Source organism: Solanum verrucosum, unplaced genomic scaffold (assembly GCF_900185275.1).
Source record: "Solanum verrucosum unplaced genomic scaffold, falcon-dt-bn FXZP01000118.1, whole genome shotgun sequence".
In the NCBI taxonomy this organism is placed as follows: Eukaryota; Viridiplantae; Streptophyta; class Magnoliopsida; order Solanales; family Solanaceae; genus Solanum; species Solanum verrucosum.
Window position 1 is genome coordinate 253,161 of NW_026020568.1, and position 20,877 is coordinate 274,037.

Consider the following 20,877-nt stretch of genomic DNA (forward strand, 5'->3'; position numbering starts at 1 on the left):
TGTCAAACAAGGAGGTCAAGCAGATCCTCCAAAAGACTGTGAATGCCCAAATAAGAGATTGTGCTGACAAGGGCCAAATATTGGCCTCGCCTGGAATTAAATTTCCAGTAGACTCCGTGTCAGTTGCGCGTCGCGCCCCAGGTGAGTAAATTTCATTTTTCATTAACTAATCGGGTTTTACCCGATTTTGTTGGACATTACCCGACCCCAAACCCTTTTTAACCCCGATTTCTCCTCCTAAATTCCCCATCTTTTCCCTTTTTCACTACATTCACCACGATTTTCACCCCTTCCCTTCTCCTCTATGATTTTTTCAAGGAGTCCCATGTCGCGCAACTATGCCCTTCTTGCGATTCTGGGACAATTTGAGATGTCTTGCCATAGGTTGTTGGTTGCTCAATTTTCAGGGAGTTGGGAAGGGTGTTTCATGTTGTCATTATCGTGTGTTTCATGTTGGGCTATGTGTGTTTCAAAGTCTGAGTAGAAATACAGTGTTGCCTGATTCTTGGGTTAAATTGTTAGGGTATAGTATGTGGGAATGTTTGACAAATTATTTTTTAGTGTACTCGATTCCTTACGTGTAATGTGCCTTGGTTAATCATAGGTTTCTGTGTTGGGCGATATTGTGGTTATAGGTATTTTGAATTCTTGAGTAAAAATTACTTAATGTTCACTGTTGTTGATCTAGCATGTGGTAAAAATTTGTGGGTTATGCTTGCTCGTGATCAATTGTCTGAATGGTTAATGATTGATGTAGTGTTTGCAGTGAATTGAGTTAGCTTGCTTAAATTGAGAGGTAGTATGAGGGTTTGACTACCTCGTCTATTGAAGGTCTAGTATCTTGAGTAGATACTATTTTGGCAAACACGGAGTGAAGGATTACTGTTGCTAGGACATATTGGTTGGGTGGTAGTGTGTACTCAGGGGTCTATATTGGTTGTGTGAAGTCTTGAGTAACACTTTCCAATTGTTTTGTGGTTGTCTCTGATATTGTGATGTCTCACTGATTTGATGAGCTTGGTAATTACTTGAGTATGTTGCTGGTAAATTGTGGGAAGTTTGAGTACCTAAGCTGAGACTGCATTGAACTAAGTGTGGGGTGGTGTGCGCACACCACCCATATTATTATCATTGTTTTGCAGTCATGGGGGCTGAACTTTGGTATATTTTACAGGTCACCATGTCTAGCTCACACAGACCCGGCAAGGAAGTGGCCACATCAAGCAATAGGAAACGTGTCCGGAGTGGGAATGTCCCACCCGCACCTGTACTTCCCAGAGGTCAAACTAGACGATTTGAGGTGAAGGTTGTCACTAAAGAAGGAAAGGCTTGGTATAAGAAGCACACTAAGGCCACTTATTTTTCTGATGTATGTGTTGACGGGGACAGTCTGGCACGTGATTTCCCCCAGATCCGGAGGCGAATTAGGGAGCTCGGCATAGAGTTCATCTTTGCTGACTCGGACGAATGTAACTTGCACATGGTCCAGAAGTTTTACGTCAACTGGGCACCCGAGGCGCGATCCCACTATGTGACGATGTGTGGTAAGAATGTGCACATCATTCCCACATGTATTAATGATATATTGGGTACACCGCAGGACACCGACCCACTAGTGCTGACAGGGCTGAACATATGCCCTCCATACCAATCCATCCGCCACATGCTATGTGGGCCACAATCCATGGCTCAATGGACTAAGCACAGTGGAAAAATATATCATAAATCTCTCCCATATGCTCACATGCTGCGGGAGACACGTGTTTGGCTAAAGGTGGTAATGAACTGTCTAATATCGGGCTTACATTACACTGATATCACGCGTGACTGGGTGTGCCTGGTTTATGCTTTGATGACTGGCATAAAGCTGAACATCGGAGCCATCATAAAATCTTCGACGAGGAAGGCTGGGGTTCACAAAGGGCATAGGTATGCATTTGGTGGTCTGATTACCAAAATGTGTCGTGTTGCAGGTGTCCCTGAAGAGAATTTAGATTACATGACACCACTTTATCCAGCACCGGTGGACATCACTCGCACTAAGGGGCCGGACACTGACTTCGGCCCAACACTCACTACCGCAGAGCGCCACAAGACAGATGAGTTGATCATGGCTAAGATGTATGGCCTGGAGATGCTACGACACAAGACTGGTGGCCAACCATCTACTAATCTAGAAATAAGGGAGGTCAACGGGCGTTATCTTCTGAATGACCATGCTAAAGCATTACTTGGCATTGGTCCTGAGTTTCGGGAGCCAACTGAGAATGATATCCCGACTGATTAAGAGAATTTGTGTACCGGCTCAGATGTGGAGTCCGATTTGGATTAGGAGATAGACCCTATACAGGCCGAGGCTGAGGCCGATGTGGGTGATATAATGAAGGACTGATTAGGGAGTTATTTTTCACTTTACCTTTTCGAACTTTATTAAGATTTTGACATGCACTGGGGACAGTGCTATTGTATAAGTGTGGGGTGAAGGTGGAAAACATATCTAATTTGTACATATATTGGGTTGAACATTGTTTTCTATTTTGTTTGATTTTGGGTTCCTTGGTAGTTGTTTTCGGTTCTTTAGCCAAGGATAGTCCCTTTGAACCGTACAAAAATACAAAAAGATTTTGTTTCTAGGATTGAGTCTGTAGTCATAGATTGAGTCAAGCTGCCCAATGATAGATGGATGACGACCGTCTTAAGGGCAATTTCGTCATTGAGTCTTAAGCTTGGTTGTGCTGAAGTTGAAAATCTGTATGAAAAACATGGTTGAAATTGATGTATGAATGCAGTGAATTCGTGTATATGATTTGAATGTGCAACTTAAGCTTAATATGGACCTTCTGCGTGACATGATTGTGTGTTGTGATTGATCCATTTTGAATACAACTTATGCCAGGAGTGGTGAATTTTGTATGATATCCATGATTGCATCTGAGTCTAGAACTTGCCCAGGTTGTTATTGAAGCGAAATACAAGTGGTATTATGTTTGAAAGGTGATAACAGGCTTTCTTTGAATTGTTTGAAATTTGAGCTTGTTCAGAAAGAAGATCCCTAGTCTAGCCCAATTGAGCCTTTTAGCCTTGATTTTGTTCTAACCCATATAATAAACCGAATCCTTTTTATTGATACCGTAGTTTTGATCCTAACCCATAATGCACTATGTTAGGAAGAAAGGTAAAAACAGCGGAAGAATGAAAGAAAAGGTAACTGATACCCCATGATTGTGAATCTGAGATTGGCCCTGGTCCTAAATAGGACAATGTGCACCTTAACTCAAGAGAAATCTCCGAGTAAAGGGTGGCTAGTGTTCATAAATAAAAAATAAAAAGATAATATTAATAATTTGAGGAAATAAAGGGGCAAGTAAGCATTAAGGAAAGGTTAGTAACACTAGTGAAATCTTATGAAGAAGAAGAGGGCTAATGAAAAGAAAAAGTTGTGAATGAAAGAAGAGAGCTGAATATAATGCATTAGGGAGGACGAGTCACTAATTGCATCTAAATGAATCCTCCCCCACCTTAAGCCTGCAACACAACCAAACCAAGTCATGTTTGATTTTGAGCATTTTACACTTTATTAGTAGAGATGTACATAATGGGCAAGTTTATGGTTCTCAGTGCATACATGTGTGATGTTGTTTGCTGAGTGAGAGTGCATATTGTCTGCAAAGTCCTTAAATTATATTCAATGGGCTAACTCGAGTGCATGGACTATTCCTTGGAGTGAGGGGCACTTGTTGTATGAAGGATAAGTGATAGGTAATGGTGCATATGTTGTGAATGCGTGGTTGCAAAAAGTTGTCCAGTCATCTACATGAGTTATGCATATTATAAATGAAAACATGCAGTGTGAATTGTGAACAGATTCTTGGAAGTTAGTAGTGGATGCACAATCCAAGGTAGTGAGTCTAGGTCTAGGAGTTGTTAGTAGTTGTTCGAGGACGAACAAAGCTTCAAGTGTGGGGTAGTGATCTTAGGCATATTTATATGCCTAGAGTGCTAATTATGCCCGCATTTACGCCTAGTTTGAATTCAAAATGTATTTGTTTGTAGTCTTATCGAGTCATTTGCTTATTTATGAGCTAACCAACATGATTAGTTGTGTAGGTATGCTTAATGGGAGAAACGAGCACAAAATGGATAAAGAAAGATATCTGAAGATTCGAGTCAAAAGAGAACAAGGAAGAAGCTGAGGAAAATGCACCAAGTCATTTACGTGTTCTCTCCGCGTCGCGCGATTGAATGCAGAATGTGGATTACAAAATTCAACTTCTAAGCAGAACATCTCGTGCTGCTCGCGCGTCGCACAGAAGGCAAAAGTATCGTGGACTCAAAATTTGAAAGTCATCGCGCGTCGCGTGCCTGAGTACCAGATTTTTGCCGTTTCGACTTTTAGTATAAATAGGGTTTTATTTTATTTTATTAAGGATCTTTTTTTGGGTTTTAAAGGACGACGATTTGGAAGAACGTTTTTCTTCAGTTTTAGGGTTATTTCTTAAACTCTTTTCCTTTCAATCGTTTGATGATTCATAACCATTGTATGATTGAATGTTGGACTATGAGTAGCTAAATATCCTAGTTCTTGGGTTGTGGCTACAAGATGATTGCAATTGATTGAGTTTTGTTGGGTTTATTATTGACCATCACATGAATCTTTCTTTGTGTTCTTATTTTCCGTATTTCATGATTGATCACCATAGAAATAAATTTATTGTCCAAATTGAACTCGGGAGAGGAATAAGAGGATAGAACGTTGGGCATAAAGAGCTTGTTGAACTCTAAATAGCTAGGGTTGATTCATTTCTAGGATAGGGATATACCTAGAGACCTCGCTTAGATCACCATACATGAAGATAACTTAATGCTCGGTAGGTAATCAGTCTATCCCCGCTCAACGATGTAGTTAGGGTGTTATCTATCGTAGGCGATTAGAGGTCGGAAGACCATGATCATACATCTAACCCTGTGATTCATTGATTCGACAGTTAATAATTACCCATATAAATGATATTGATTGCATGAATCCTGATAGAAGTTGCTGCCCTGGATCTTTCCCAAATCATTGTTTGAAACCCGTGAAAATGAATCTTGTATTTACATTTTGTTTTAAAATTTAGAAATAGAAATAAACAACCCTTTAAATTTGGAAATACATTTGTGGTTAATTGAGAACTAGAGAAATTGATAGTTTCTAAGCGTGAGTCCCTGTGGGTATGATACCCGACTCTCGAAAAGAGCCACTTTATTAATTGTATGATCACGTGCACTTGCGTGTGCGATTAGACCGCAACAATAGCTTTTCAACTAAAAATTCCCATATTGTGAGAAAGACCTTTCACAACATGTCATTATTATTCATTAGTGTACAATTGAGAATAGCCTTTCAATCAACACATCATCATTAACATAATCATAGAAACTTCATTCATTTTTCATTCATGAGTGTGTATGTGAGAATAGCCTTTCAACTATCACACCATTACATTATAGTCATAATCACATTACTCTCATTGAAATCACAAGGCATGTACATAGGCATCATGATTATACAACAATCTTCATAATTTGCCCTCCAAGGCCATGCATCATAATTCACCAACACACCTAGAATACTACAATTTAGGCATGAATAATGACATAATTCAAGTAACTATAACATTACAAGGACAATTGCATAACATTCATCCTACTACAATTCACCCATATCAAAGTCATAAATTAAGGTTATGGGAAATCATGGATTCATGGGGAATTTTATCTTAAAACCACCATAAAACAACAATTCAATCTTAATATATGATAATTAAACCATTTAAAATGTTTTGAGAAAAAATCCATGACCTAGAATGAAAATCCTTAGTTTTGGAGAATTTCCAACTTTGAAATTGAAGGTTTGAGGACTTCATGGATGAAAAGTTAACCATGAATCAAAACTACCATACCTTAATTAAAGATTCCTCACGAATTTGGGTGGAAAAGATGAGTCCTTGAGCCCTAGACCTTGACTACTTCTTCTTCTTCTTCTTCTTCTTCTTCTTCTTCAATAGAGGTTTTAGAGAGAATTATTTGGAGAGGAGTTGATTACTATTTTGGGTTTGGAAATTATGAATTGTAAAGGGGTGGTTAATGACTTAAAGTACTTATATATGTGAAATAAAACAATATAAATCGACCCCATTAATTAACTAACTAATTTGGAATTTACCAACTTGCCCCTCATTTGGCCGAACCTAGGCAGATTGCAGGCAACATCCACGACCCAGGACTCACGAACCATGAGTGGGGCTACGCCCCGTCCTGCAGGTCCGTGGGTGGTGGTCTGCAACTTCTCATTTGGGGTCTTGACCTACGAACCTCCCCCACGAGGCATGGATGGACCTATGGGGAGTAGGTCTCATCCGTAGCCCACACCATTTTGGCAACTTGGGCAGTTTTAGGGAGCTTTGGGGGTTAGGCTTTAGGGTCCTCCTCAAGGACCCTTGGTTGGTCCTTGGGGGGTCGTACCTTGACGTTTAACCCCTAAACTCCTCAACCTAAGTTCGGGAAGTCATTTTATACTTCTAAACACCACATCAAACTCAACAACTCACACGTAAGGCTCTAGTTTCACCTACTAGTTTTTCCGAGGCATTACACTACTCCCCCCCCCCCCCCCCCACTCTTTCTATATCTCTCCTCTCTTTATGTTTGGTGATGATGTATATCAATGCATATCTTGATCCTAGATACACTATTTTATATCAAACACATGTATCTATGTATAGTATATAAATATTTGATATCAGATGCATAAATAAAATTGATATCGAACACATGAGATGAGGTTAATATTAAATATATTGAATAAAGTTGATATAAATATAGTGAATGAAATTAATTTTAAATTCATAATTTTTTTGAAATTTATAAAAAGTGAGGCGAGCGAGGAAGGAAGATCAACGAGTGAGAGAAAACAGAAATGAGCGAGAAAATTAATAAATATATATCAAATTTCAAATACATACAAATTACAACTAAATAAGTAATAGTTTATTCGGAAATAAATATTTTCATGTACTTAGGGAAACTATTGTTTCACGATATGTATAATATCCTCATAAAAAAGGATTACTAAAAAGAAAGGAAAAAACCAAAATAAAATAGCCCGTGGGCCGACCTTAGTTCAGTCGCCGTTCCCCGCTGCTCATATCAGCTTCCGTTTACCGGCAAAAAAATCAGGCGTTTTTCAGAAGCAAACCGATGATAGGCAAGATGGTTTAGATTTTTCAATTTGGATAGCTATCTTTGCTCTGGCCGAAATTTGTTAGATAACACCATATCTGTATATTCAGTTTTTTTTAGGGTTCAGTAAACTAGGGTTTGAACTTTGAACCAAACGGATATGTCGAAGAGAAAATTCGGATTCGAGGGATTTGGCATTAATCGGCAAACAACGTACAACTTCGAGCGAAATCAAGCTCCTCAGCGACTGTATGTTCCGCCATCCTCACGTTCCGGAGGTAGCCATGACAATTACGAAGATACCGACTTAGATAACATTGAGTACGATGAACACGAAGCTGTCGGAGGGAACAACGATGATGGAGGCGGAGGAGGTGGTGAGGATGATGAAATTGATCCACTTGATGCGTTTATGGAAGGGATTCATGAAGAAATGAAGGCTGCACCGCCTCCTAAGCCGAAAGAGAAGTTGGATAAGTATAAGGATGATGTAGATGATGATCCGATGGAGAGTTTTCTGAGGGCCAAGAAGGATGTAGGGTTACAATTGGCTGCTGATGCTCTTCACGCTGGTTATAATTCCGACGAGGAGGTGTATGCTGCAGCAAAGGCGGTTGATGCAGGGTTAGTTGAGTATGACTCCGACGATAATCCAATTGTTGTTGATAAAAAGAAGATTGAGCCTATTACTGCTCTGGATCATAGTGAGATTGACTATGAGCCTTTCAACAAGGATTTTTATGAGGAAAAGCCTTCTATTTCAGGTACACTGTGTTCTGCTTGATGATTTCTCCTCTTGATCTAGTTTACTCATGGTCCACATTTTAACTTCGTTCTTTTGTTGGTTAGAATGACATAACGTGCACTGAAAAACCATAGATAAGAACAAGAGGTGAAAAACTAGAGACTGATTCATGATTCTAAGTTAGTGGGTGTAGAGCATTGGCGGATTCATGATTTCCAGTATAAACGTGTGAATAAGCTATCAAAACACAATTCCAAGGGAGGCAGTAGTATATAATTTATAGGTAGATAAAGTTAGATTAGTGGGATTAAAAGTCCCTAATTCCATTATTCCAGTACTTTATTTTTTAAAAAAAAAAATTATAGTGAAACGACGACGTTTTGGGCAATGGGCTCGTGGCTGTTTTGGAATTAAATGGGAAAAAATAACAAAAGCTAAATGTAAAATAAATAACTTAGTTGGTCAGATTCGAACCCTGAACACAAGGTACATTTGGAAGGCCCTATGCCACTGAGCTACGTTTTGTTTCTTGTTCAGGGTGTTCAAAATTAATATATGTACGTAAATGCAGTATATCTACCCTATATACAGTGTAAGTTTTTGTTGTGAACCCTCTCCCGCCTCTAGATCCGCCCATGGTGCAGAGCACTATCAACCTCCTGCTACTTTTAGCAGCACTTGCAAACTCAGGATAAATTCAAATTTTCTTGCTTAACTATATGTGTAGTTCAAGCAGAGGACAATGTGCGGCTGCACCAGTGCCTGCATATTGCATCCGCTTATGGGGAGAGTAGAGCCTGCCTCATGATCTGTCAGTCCTGGTGGTTTTTAGAGCTTGTTATAAATAATGGCTTCTAATACTTCATGTAAAGATTAATTGTTACAAAAACGGAAAAGGGTTAAATATTATCCATGTACTATCAAAAATAGTTTAAATATACCATTCATTATACTTTTGGCTAAATATATCTCCTTTTTTTAAAATTTGTCTAAATATATCCTTTATGTTATACTTTTGGTCTAAATTTACCCCTTTTATTATACTTGGACACTAATTTGCCTTTAATTTTGACGGAGCGACACATGACAAGCTCATAATCAAATGACCAATGTAATCTCCAATTTTAAATACCCAATTTCTTTAGAAACTCACATGTTTAACCCATTCCCGACCCATGAAATTTCCGAAAGTGAGGTTATTCTCATATTTGATTTCACATCCTCTTGTGTCTCCACTCTTTGCTGCCTCAGAAGGTGTGCAAATAATTGAAATGCACCCATTCATATTCATAATGAGATCTCTATTCAGATATGAACTCTTTCAATTTTGGAAAAGATAATGCTTATATATGTTTAGAAATTCCATAGGAATCACGTATTAATTTGCTCTGTATGTGGACGTGATTGTTTTTAGTAATAAAATAAGCTTACATTGAGAAGGCTTTTAAATAATTGAAAACCGATTATTGTAGTCAGAGAAAATATAGTCGAACTAAAGAAGTAAATTACTCCATCCGTTCCATGTACATGTCGTCCTTACTAAAAATAGATGTTCCTTTATATTTGTCATTTCACAAAGCCAATGCATAAATGACACTATTCTTCCTATTTTACCCTCAAGAGTTATTAGCCTTGAAAGCATGCATTTGACCAATATAGGAAAACTAAGTAATTGATTCATGTTAATTGGTAATTAATTAAAATAAATTAATTCATGTTGATTCATTGAAAATTTGACTTCAAGAGAACACTCAATAAGGGTACAATTTACCTAGTTTGTTAAGGGGCGTGAAACCTAAAATGGTGACAACCAAATAAGAAAGGAGGGAGTATAACGATAGGTTGCTCATGAGCACTGAAATTGTAATTTGATGGTATTACTTTTATCATTTACTGATTTTCGTGATCAAAAGTATGATAGGCTTATACTTGCTTGGAGACGAAGTTTCTAGAGAACGCAATGCTAATTCAAAATATTCATGGTGATTGAGAAGAGAGAATTAGAAGAAGATGAAAAGAAAACAACTCAAAAGTGAGGGAATGGGTTAAACGGGTGTGTTTCGAAAGAAATCAAATATTTAAAATTGGGAATTATTTAAGTGGAGAAGGGTAGAGGGGCGGGCTCATTATCCACCGAGTTTAGAAGGTTGTGATTGGTCCAAAGGGCGGGTCACAGACGGATTTCTCGGTTATCAAAAAAAATAAAAATAAAATTGGGAATCACATCGGCCATTTGATTTTGAGCTTGCCACGTGTCCCTTCGTCAAAATAAGGGCAAATTTGTGCCAAAGTAAAACGGGAGGGGTATATTTAGGCCAAAAGTACAACGCGAGGTATTTTTTTATACCAAAAGTATAACGAGGGGTATATTTAACCCTTTTCTGTTATGAAAATTGTAATGTGGGTGGTTTTAGTTTTTTGGTAGTAAATGTTGACACTTCACGAATATATGCTGTTTTTAGTTTCTTTTGGAATGAGATACAATTTTTGGTTCATATGGGGTATGGCGTTGTACTAATCCCTAACGTTTCCCTGGTGCTTTGGTCTTTTGTTTGAACTTAAAAATGATGAATCCATTTTAGAAATGTTGCGTTGGGGACTGTTGTAAATTTTATTTAAACATTGTTTCTATTGATCATTGATGTGCAAAAAGTTATAATTTGAGCTTATTCTAACTTATGGCTTTTGGCTTAGTTTTAGCTTAAAGCTAAGTGCTTATAAGCACTTTTTTAACTTACCCGAACACTCCAAAAGTGCTTACAAGCAATTTCAGCTTAAAAGCACTTGAATAGGCCAATCCGAACGGGCTCTTAGTTTTTTTGTTCCTGAAAGATGGATAATTCCATGAGACCCTTCACTTGCTGAGGCAGATTAGACAGGGAGTTTAACACCTGGCTTTCATTATGACCATGGCTTAGGGATGCCAGCTTACCAGTAGGTTTATTAGCTTCCCTAAAGCAGTGGTTGATATTGAAGCCATGAACTTCAACTAAATTCTGAATCGATTTGATGTAGCTGTCAGTATAACTACACTTGAGTTGCTTTGATGTAGCTATCAATATTCCAAGGAGATTCCCATTCACCTTTTACACTTTGTGAACAAAAGCGAGTCTGTTTCTGCAATACTCAACACTAGGTTCCTATAGTCGCACCAGTTCAAGCCATAGAGCGTAGCAGCTGCATCTGCCATGTTGCTGGTACCAGGGCCTAGGGTAATAGAGTATGCTCATAGAGTGATCCCCTGGCTATTTCTGATGAGTCCACCACTTCCACATATTCCTTGGATGCAACTTCCATCACTATTGAGTTTCACTAGCTGAGGTGATGGTCTTATCCATTTGACAATGGTGACAGTTCTTTGTTGAAGTGTGGCATCACAGACTTGACAAATACTTCTCCAGTTCTGTCCCAGATTAGCTTTTCCAAATCTTCTCATTGTTACCTGCAAAATAGTGTACACAATATTAGTGATTGTTCTGTATATGGAAGGTTTGATGGCCTCAAATTTATTACTGCATCTTGTAGCCTCCATATTTCCCAACATTTGTATGGAGTCTGTTGTAATTTGATTCTACTTGTATGGGGTTGGAGCTGAGCCCCAGTTCAGCATTATTTTATTGGTTCTCCTTGTATTCATGTGTATTTTGAATGTAGGGTTGTTTAGTGCAGTCAATAAGGAGCCCAGCTCTTCATAGTGATTGCAAGCTGCCATTATCGTTTTGCTAGTTCTTCTTTGGATTGCACATTATCTGTAATCAGTATCTTCCTTCATCCAGGTTAATGCTTTTGCTTTATGCAGGTATGAGCGATCAGGAAGTTAATGAATATAGGACAAGCTTGGCCATTCGTGTATCAGGCTTTGATGTACCAAGGCCAATTAAGACATTTGAAGACTCTGGTTTTTCTGTTGAGTTGATGAAAGCTATCAGTAAACAGGGTTATGAAAAGCCTACACCAATACAGTGTCAAGCATTACCAATTGTGCTCTCTGGGAGAGATATTATTGGTATTGCTAAAACTGGGTCCGGTAAGACTGCTGCTTTTGTGCTTCCTATGATTGTCCACATCATGGATCAGCCTGAACTTCAGAAAGAAGAAGGCCCCATTGGAGTTATTTGTGCACCCACTAGGGAATTAGCACATCAAATATTTGTGGAGGCAAAGAAATTTTCGAAATCGCATGGTATCCGTGTGTCTGCAGTTTATGGAGGAATGTCTAAATTGGATCAATACAAAGAACTAAAGGCAGGGTGTGAGATTGTTGTTGCTACTCCAGGGAGGTTGATAGATATGATCAGAAAGAAGGCATTTACAATGTTGAGAGCAACTTATCTAGTGCTTGATGAGGCTGATCGGATGTTTGACCTTGGTTTCGAGCCTCAGATAAGGTCCATTGTTGGTCAAATTAGACCTGATCGCCAAACATTGCTCTTTTCAGCAACTATGCCCCGCAAAATTGAGAAGCTTGCCAGAGAAATATTGACGGATCCTGTAAGAGTTACTGTGGGTGAGATTGGCACGGCTAATGAGGATATTACACAAATAGTTGAAGTGATTCCTTCGGATGCTGAAAAATTGCCTTGGCTTCTGGAGAAGCTCCCTGGACTGATTGACAATGGTGATGTTCTTGTCTTTGCTTCGAAAAAGGCAACAGTGGATGAGATTGAATCCCAATTGGCTCAGAAGGGATTTAGAGTTGCAGCTCTCCATGGTGACAAGGATCAAGTTTCTCGTACGGAGACGCTGCAAAAATTTAAATCTGGCATATATCATGTTCTCATCGCAACTGATGTTGCTGCTCGTGGTCTTGACATCAAATCACTTAAGTCAGTGGTGAACTATGATATAGCTAAAGATATGGACATGCATGTTCACAGAATTGGGAGAACAGGTCGTGCTGGTGACAAAGATGGAACGGCCTACACTCTTATTACTCATAAGGAAGCACGTTTTGCTGGTGAACTGGCAAACAGTTTGGTTGCTGCTGGTCAAACTGTGTCCGTGGAACTAATGGACCTTGCTATGAAGGTACTTCTATATTTTTTATTTGAAATGCTTGAAGCTTAGGATTAAGGATTCTATTTTCTTGTTTTATCCTCTTAAATTTCACCAAGTGCATTACATTTTGTGATATTCACCTCTTCCATTCATTGCCACTGCTCAAGTTTGTGTGCCACACACTCAGACACAAAATTAAAGTAAAAGATGAACCAAGAAAAAGGGAAACATTTTCCCTTTTGAAGTCAAAATCTATAATGACATCCTTTCCGTAGATATTATTTACTAGAAAGCTACGATGATAGATCAGAGAATGCTTATTTGTTCTTTTGGTTTCTCAAACGAAATACGAGTCCAAGGATGCAATGTTGTGGGCTGCTGGGATTCAATTGTCGCACAATCACGGGTTGCTAGGATTCATGTTGAAGTATACAATTGAAGGATGGATCAGAGATGCTTTAACATGATTTGGAGATTACATGGTCATTGCAACACAAGAAGCCTCCAAACCTTTCTTGTCTAGCTGAGTTTTATTGTAGACATCTTAAAAAACCTAGCAGGAGTAGCTTGAGATGCCAAGCTAATTTATGAAATATTAACTATTTTATTTATGGATGTGAATTGGAAAAATAGGAGTATGTAAACCTTGGTAGAAATGTTATTAGACTATGTAGTATCGCGTAGCACCTGGTAAGGTATGATATGTAGATATATTGAGAACTATCTAGAGACGGAAACCAAGGATGTGGCCTATTGGTCAATGGAGTAGTTTGGGAACCATGAGGTCTCAAGTTCAAATCTCAGCAGAGGCAAAGACGCTGCTCCCTCCGTCCCAATTTAAGTGGCACCGTTTGACTTGCACAAAGTTAAAGAAAGAAAAGAAGACTTTTGGAATGTGTAGTCTAAAATAAACCTTAGACATTTGTGTGGCTATGAATCATTTCATCAAGGCTAAAAGGACAATTTTAAAGTTGTACTCTTTCTAATTATAGATAGGTGACATTCTATTTCGGATGGATTAAAAAGGATAGTCTGCCACATAAATTGGGCAGTGGGAGTATTTTATTTTCCGCTATTGCTGAATAGATTCCAATAGATCATAGGTTTTTTGAGATAAATTTTCATGTGATTTTAGGTCTGCATCACACTTTTAACTCCTTCACTCAACCTCTTATTTATCCTGTGTGTGTGTGTTGCACCTTTTGACGAATGTGGTCATTTCTAATTTTGTCTAATCATGTAGAATATTATATTTGTCTTAAAAACCAGTCTTGCAACATTTATCTTGTGGATTTTAGATATGTAATATTTACTCCCATACAATGGTGCTAGTCTTACAACTGTTGTATAAAACTTCCCTCATTTAGTAGGTATCCTTCCGTCACATAACAGATCGGCAACACTTGACCAATTCAACCATCCCTTTTTGATTCTGTGTGAACCCTCATTTATTATACTATTCTCTGGATCATCAAATCTATATATCTAAATAAAAAAAAGACAAGTTCAATTCTGTCTGAACTTCACCCCAACTTGAATGTTCGTATGCTAACTAAAATTGCAGTATATTTAGTCTCTCTTGTCCTTAAGCTCTTACTATCTGGTGTGCTTCTCCACATTCCAAGCCTTTGGTTGACACCCTTGTTAATTTTGTCGATTAGCATAATATTGTCTGCAAATGGCTTACACAGCGGGACCTCATCGGGTATAATGTCAGTTAGCTCATCCATAACATATAGGGTACATAACTACAGGTTCAATGCCGTTCCCTGGTGTAAAGTGTAAACCATGGTTGTGGAGATATTCTTTGTATTTCCTACTTCTGTTCCCACTGTGGATGATAAGTTCTTGCAGAAACTGTTGTAGCGTCTTCTTTCTTTTGGATTATTGCTCCACTTTTGGTCTTTTGGAGATATCTCTTTTGTTTGGATGATTGGTGAATTTCCTTTACTTGATTAAGCACCTTCTGAGCACAGCATTATTTTAGACATTTATTGTCATTTTTTGCTCCTTGTTTTGTGCTTCTTATTTGGGTTGTGCTTAAAATACTCAGATCTTGTTCTGTTTGCATGATTAAATTTATTGTGTAAAATTTAGGACGGAAGGTTTCGGTCCAAAAGGGATGCAAGGAAAGGAGGTAAGGATTTATTCTTAGTGTTGATCTTATTGAAGATTTTCCCCAAAATCGTACATTGATGGGCACTGATGGTTCCATATAGTAACTCTTGGGGATTTTGTTCTATTGATCCACCCTCCTTTTAATAACTGTAAAGCTTGGGGAGAAGGGAAGTGGGATTTCTTTAGATTCTTGATTGCCTAACCAAACTATTAATGAGAATTTTATGCCTTCAGGTGGAAAAAGGGCCAAAGGAAGGGGAGGAGGAAACAATAAAGGTGTACGAGGTGTGGATTTTGGTCTAGGGATTGGATACAATCCTGAATCAAATAACCCTCCCCAGAGCGCTGCTCCAAGCCGTTCTGCAGCTGTTAATTCCCTGAGGACAGGAATGATGGCACAATTTAAAAGTAGCTTTGTTGCTGCATCATCAAAGTCTCAAAATCAAGGGATGAATAACACAGCTGGCGCGTTTCCCAACAAGAAAATGGTCTTGCAAGGCTTTGTCTCTGGTGGGACTATAGGTGGAAATAGTAATACTTCCCATATTAGTTCCACATTTACTGCTGCAACATCTGGGGCATATACTTCTAGTCAGCCAGCTAGAGATGGAGCTAACCAGAAAAGTTCAGAGAGGTGACTATATCACCTTATCTACATCTGGTTTCTCAATTAATGTAAATGAAGTACTTGAACATTAAATTAATTAAAGTCATTTTTTCACCCTTGCAGTTCAAAGGAGAAGTCCAGAGAAAGACGGAGGCCTTCTGGTTGGGATCGTTGATTTGTTATTTAGGTATACTGGGATAATCAACTTGTTGGAAAATGTACTTTTCCTTTCAAATTAACCTTGATCTTCTTTTTTTTCGGTCAATTTTTTTCTTGGTCTTCTATATAGTATTAAGTTATTGCACAGTTATTTCGCTTAGATTTGTGTACTTGTAGTTTCTGTCTAGTTGGTGTTTGATTCCCCTCCTATGATTTTGGTGATGCAGTACTGTGGGATATGCTTGGTTTATGTGTCACTCCCCATCATGGTCTTAAGTTGGTGCAGCTTTTCTTTCAAACTCACCATTCACATCGAGGAAATGAAGGGAAGATAAATTGTTATATCCTTAACAAGTAGGGAGTGTGCAAAGTCCAATCAGATTGGCGTCCATTGCAGAAATGGCTTGGGAGGAAGTTATGGTGCTTCTGAAATGGTTCGTGCAAAATGATCTTTATTGTCCAAGAGTGTATCTTATATGTAGCATTTGGTTCTCTTGATACATCAAAATTGTTCCTGTAACTTTAATACCTTTCTGGACTTCAGAAAATTTTAACATAGGGCTCAAGTATGGAAGAGACACAAGTGTAAATTATTCACTTTGGCTGCTGTTTCAATTGCACTGTTAACTTTTGCTACTTGTGGATTATGTCGTAAGGACATCCAAAGACTGCCTCACCCATGTCAAATCCTCCCATAACTCTATTTTTGGAAGATGAGATACGGCATGGGGCCGCTGTGTTTTGGAAGAGCCGAGCAACATAGCTTATGGATGAAATCAATTTTGATTTGGTCGCTGTGTGTTGCTTTGGTCCTGAAACTTTCTGCTTCAAAATTATGTCTTCCCAATGATACTTATAAGATGGATATGGTAAAGCCATATGCTATCTCAAGTGTTCTTATGGCTATCAAACTGTAGGTTATATGATTGTATCTAAAATTTAAGAATGAATCGAGATTTTTGAAATTTATGATTTAAAATAAATTATATATATTTGGGTGATTATAAATTATTTTGGTAATCTATATTCATTCCATTCACTTTTACTTGTCTATCACATTAAATATATATTAGAGTACACTTTTACTTGTCACTCATCACATATAATATTTTTCAATAATATTCTATTCTCAAAATCAATTCTCAAGACCTAAGATTATATATCAATTAATATGACTTTACGGTGAAATATTTATATTAATTTTGGGTGTATTTTGAAGAAGTAGCACCAAGTAATAATCATCTAAAATAAATTACTCCCTCCGTTTTAAATTTGATAGGCATTTTAGTTTTAAAGAATTATTCCAAGTAATTACCATTTAAAAAAATTAAGATTGAGATTGACAATTAACTTTAGTTGTATCCTTAACATCACATACTAATTACTTTTAATAATACTCAATTCTCAAAAATATAAAATTACTAAATATACTTAATATTTATAATATTCTTTTAATATACTTGAAAGTAGGGGTGTTCACGGGTTGGTTTGGGTCTATTATTGGTCAAAATCAAAACCAAACCAACTTAATCGATTTTAAAATTATCAAAACCAAATCAAACCAAATATAATATACATTTATCGGTTTGGTTGTTTTCGGTTTTTTTGGTTTGGTTCGGTTATTCGGTTATTAACCATACATAAAAATAAAAGAAACAATTCATTCAAAATGTGAAAAAAGTGACAACAATCCATTCAAACGAAAAATAGTTAGAATGACTGGCATTACAAAACTTTCGATCATTGAATTTACTGAATAAAACTTCAAAATTCACTATTTTGGCATAGAAGAAAGAGACGATGACATTTTCAGTCCCACAAAGAATTTCCATAGACACTCATATACATGAAACCAATAAGAAAAATGTTCTCACCTTAGACATTTTTTCTTTCATAAGTAAATTATAAATAAATTTTGATGAAACATATATAAAATCTTTAAAATTGTTAATGAATATAATATATTATGTATGTATAATAATAAAATTTATGTATATAACTTCTTGGTTCGATTCGATTATTTCTTCGGATTTTTTCGAGCAAAACCATAACCAAACCAAATACTATCGGTTCTTAACAATCTAAAACCAAACCAAACCAAAACTCAAATTAAATCGATTTGGTTTGATTTTTCAATTTGAATCGACTTTTATCCAAACCATGAACACCCCTACTTGAAAGTAAACTAAAACTTTATTAGTTAAAAAATAAGGAGGAGATATTTGAGTGAAATTGGAAAGAAAAGAAAGAGAATGCTTAAACCCTAGTTTTTTTTTTTTTTTTTTTTTAACCGTGGTTTCTGGGCGTCGCTTTGCGAACCCGACTAGCTGTACCCACCGGGTCCCGTTGTTTCAAGGCGGGTCCACCACGGTTAGTTCCACGGGGCCCTGGAGGCTTAAACCCTAGTAAAAACCCTTGTGAATGCGAGCTGGAGGTTATACTTGAGAAAGTTATCGGGCCAAAATGATCCGGAATTTGACCCGTCAGATTTCAAACGAGACCCGACTGAACCTCAGAAGACTATGTTTCACGGCGGCGGAGCAGAGTGGAAGAGATTCGAGGCTCTACCGGAGATTGTCGGCTTTAGGAGCCACAAAAGGGTCGGTTACTGAAACAATAAATGCGTATACGAGAGAAGGCAGAGTTGTGAAGAAGTATGAACTGGAAAAATGCATCAAGGAGCTTCGCAAATATAAAAGATACCAGCATGCTCTTGAGGTATAGTATTCTATACCCTCTGAAATCTCTTGATCATTTAGCTCACCAAGTTTACTTTATTAGTAATAGAAATGAAATGAGCTGGTAAAATGGAATGTATATAGTTTACATTGCTGATATAACTAATTTATACTGTGGTTGACAGACTTGTGTGGAGTTTAGGGACGAATTGTTTAGGATATAGATGATTCATATGATGATTGATTGCTATAGTTTTGGAATTGGAACATTTAAATTTAGAATGACAACTTTTACCGTATGTTGAAAAGGGTTTTCAATCTGTAGTTGCCAAGCTCTTGTTATTGGCTCACTATATCTTCCCATTCCTATCCTTTCCGTAGTACAAGGCATGTTTTCAGGCTTAACCAGTTCCTGTATAAGATGTAAAAATATCAAGAAGAAACAAGCTTGTATCAACTCTTAAGACAAATTGTTGGCCGGTATTGGAATGAATCCCCTGAATATAGTGGTATGTGAATACGTATATGAGATTTTTATAGCCGACCCCAAATAGTTTGCAATACTGATAAGGCATTGTTGATTGTTGTGTTATAATGAGCTAGTTAGATCTTTTGGAGTTTACCTGCTGCAATTGTATTGTATTTTTCTATCAACTGTTCGCCAGGAATATGTTTATGCAGACATTGTTTCGTTATGCCATCTAGATGGAGTATATCCACATAAAATGATTTTGAATATCATGAGTTGATATTCCTATTTATTGTTGCAGATAATGGAGTGGATGGAGAAAAGAGGTATAAACTTTTCGTATGGTGATTATGGAGTACGATTGGATCTCATAGCAAAAGTTCAAGGAATAACTGCAGCTGAAAAATACTTTGGCAGCCTCTCACCCTCCATGCAGAATCAAAGCACTTATGGAGCACTCTTGAATTGCTACTGTGTTGAAAAAATGACAGACAAGGCGTTATCCTTCTTTGAGAAAATGGATCAATTGAAGTTCACAAATAAATCATTGGCATTCAACAATCTTATGTCGTTATATATGAGACTAGGGCAACCAGAAAAAGTCGCCCCTTTGGTACAGGAAATGAAGAGCAGAAAGGTTCTGCTATGCACATTTTCATATAATATCTGGATGAATAGCTATTCTTGTTTAGATGATATAGAAGGAGTGGAAAGGGTCTTCGAAGAGCTAAAACAGGAGAATGCAAAGGAGTGCGATTGGACTACATATAGTAACTTGGCTGTTGCCTATGTTAAGGCTGGGCATAACGAAAAAGCTGAGTTAGCTCTAAAGAAGCTTGAGGAAGAGATGGGACCTCGTAATCGTCAGGCTTACCACTATTTGATTAGTTTGCACGCCAGAATATCTAATCTAAGTGAGGTTTATCGTATTTGGGGTTCTCTAAAGAGTTCCTTGGATCTAACCAATTCTAGTTATCTTGTCATGCTTCAGTCCCTTAGTAAGCATAACGACATGGATGGTTTAAAGAAATACTACGAGGAATGGGAATCAAGCTGCTCTACTTATGATATGAGGCTGGCAAATAATGTCATTGGAGCTTATCTGAGACATGACATGTTAAACAATGCGGAGAAAGTCTTTCATAGTGCTTTGAAGAGATCACAAGGACCTTTCTTCTTGGCTTGGGAAATGTTCATGCTTTTCTATTTGAGGAAGCGTCAAATCAATTTTGCTCAACAGTGCATGGAAGCAATTGCTTCTCGGATGAAGGAAAACAAATGGCGACCAAAATATGAAACCATAAGTAATTTTCTCGAGTATTTTGTTGAAGAAAAAGATGTTGATGGTGCTGAGGATTTCTACAAGTTTCTGAAGAAGGTAAATTGCCTTAGTAGTGATGTCTATAGTTCATTGCTTCGCACTTATGCAGCTGCCAACAGAACAACAGACGATATGAGACTGAGAATTAAGGAAGATGGTATTGAAATGAGTTGTGAGCTTGAAGAATTGCTTATAAGTGTTTGTCCTGAATAATTAAAAGGATATTTACCTACTATATGGTTTTGTTTCTTTTCCATCTTCTTTTTGTGTAACATATGTTCTTTAAAGAAGTATACTATGGTAATTCTTTCATTTCACATTTTTCATTTTCTTTTCCTCTACTCTGCATATTCGGTCATAAGTGCGAAATTTAAAGAACTGAATCAGGGGGGATCCAACTCTTCAGGTACAGATTCTCAAGAGCCCAGTAACTTTTTCACCATTAAAATTTGTAAATATTTGATTTTGAACCCGATTATCATTAGAAATTAATTTCAGATTATTATAGGAACTCATAAACTTCAATCCTGGATCTGCCTTGGCTTGGAATGACATAAAACT

The 20,877-nt window shown here is 37.5% G+C and overlaps 2 protein-coding genes across 3 annotated transcripts; both read left to right on the forward strand.

Moving 5' to 3' along the window:
• Positions 1-7,196: 7,196 nt before the first annotated feature.
• LOC125810429 (DEAD-box ATP-dependent RNA helicase 24) lies at positions 7,197-16,405 on the forward strand. 2 transcript variants are annotated; one of them, XM_049489914.1, is made up of 6 exons: positions 7,197-7,985; positions 11,766-12,994; positions 15,062-15,101; positions 15,317-15,716; positions 15,813-15,907; positions 16,076-16,405. In XM_049489914.1, the coding sequence occupies exons 1-5, from the start codon at positions 7,382-7,384 to the stop codon at positions 15,862-15,864; spliced, it is 2,325 nt and encodes a 774-aa protein (XP_049345871.1). In that variant the 5' UTR covers positions 7,197-7,381; the 3' UTR covers positions 15,865-15,907; positions 16,076-16,405. The 2 variants fall into 2 exon arrangements, with proteins under 2 accessions (XP_049345871.1, XP_049345870.1); XM_049489913.1 differs by having other exon boundaries at positions 15,813-15,876.
• A 1,842-nt stretch (positions 16,406-18,247) lies between these two features.
• On the forward strand, positions 18,248-20,529 carry LOC125810425 (pentatricopeptide repeat-containing protein At1g02370, mitochondrial-like). Its single transcript, XM_049489908.1, has 2 exons — positions 18,248-18,566; positions 19,297-20,529. Exons 1-2 carry the CDS (start codon positions 18,312-18,314, stop codon positions 20,527-20,529), a joined length of 1,488 nt encoding a protein of 495 aa, XP_049345865.1. The 5' UTR covers positions 18,248-18,311.
• Positions 20,530-20,877: the final 348 nt, after the last annotated feature.

Bases quoted from the DNA above. Each gene is read 5' to 3' on its own strand.
- LOC125810429 (XM_049489914.1), top strand. From the start codon at position 7,382: ATGTCGAAGAGAAAATTCGGATTCGAGGGATTTGGCATTAATCGGCAA. The intron at 7,986-11,765 runs GTACACTGTGTT...TGCTTTATGCAG, and splicing joins GGAAAAGCCTTCTATTTCAG to GTATGAGCGATCAGGAAGTT. The intron at 15,717-15,812 runs GTGACTATATCA...TCACCCTTGCAG, and splicing joins AACCAGAAAAGTTCAGAGAG to TTCAAAGGAGAAGTCCAGAG.
- LOC125810425 (XM_049489908.1), top strand. From the start codon at position 18,312: ATGATCCGGAATTTGACCCGTCAGATTTCAAACGAGACCCGACTGAAC. The intron at 18,567-19,296 runs GTATAGTATTCT...TTATTGTTGCAG, and splicing joins GATACCAGCATGCTCTTGAG to ATAATGGAGTGGATGGAGAA.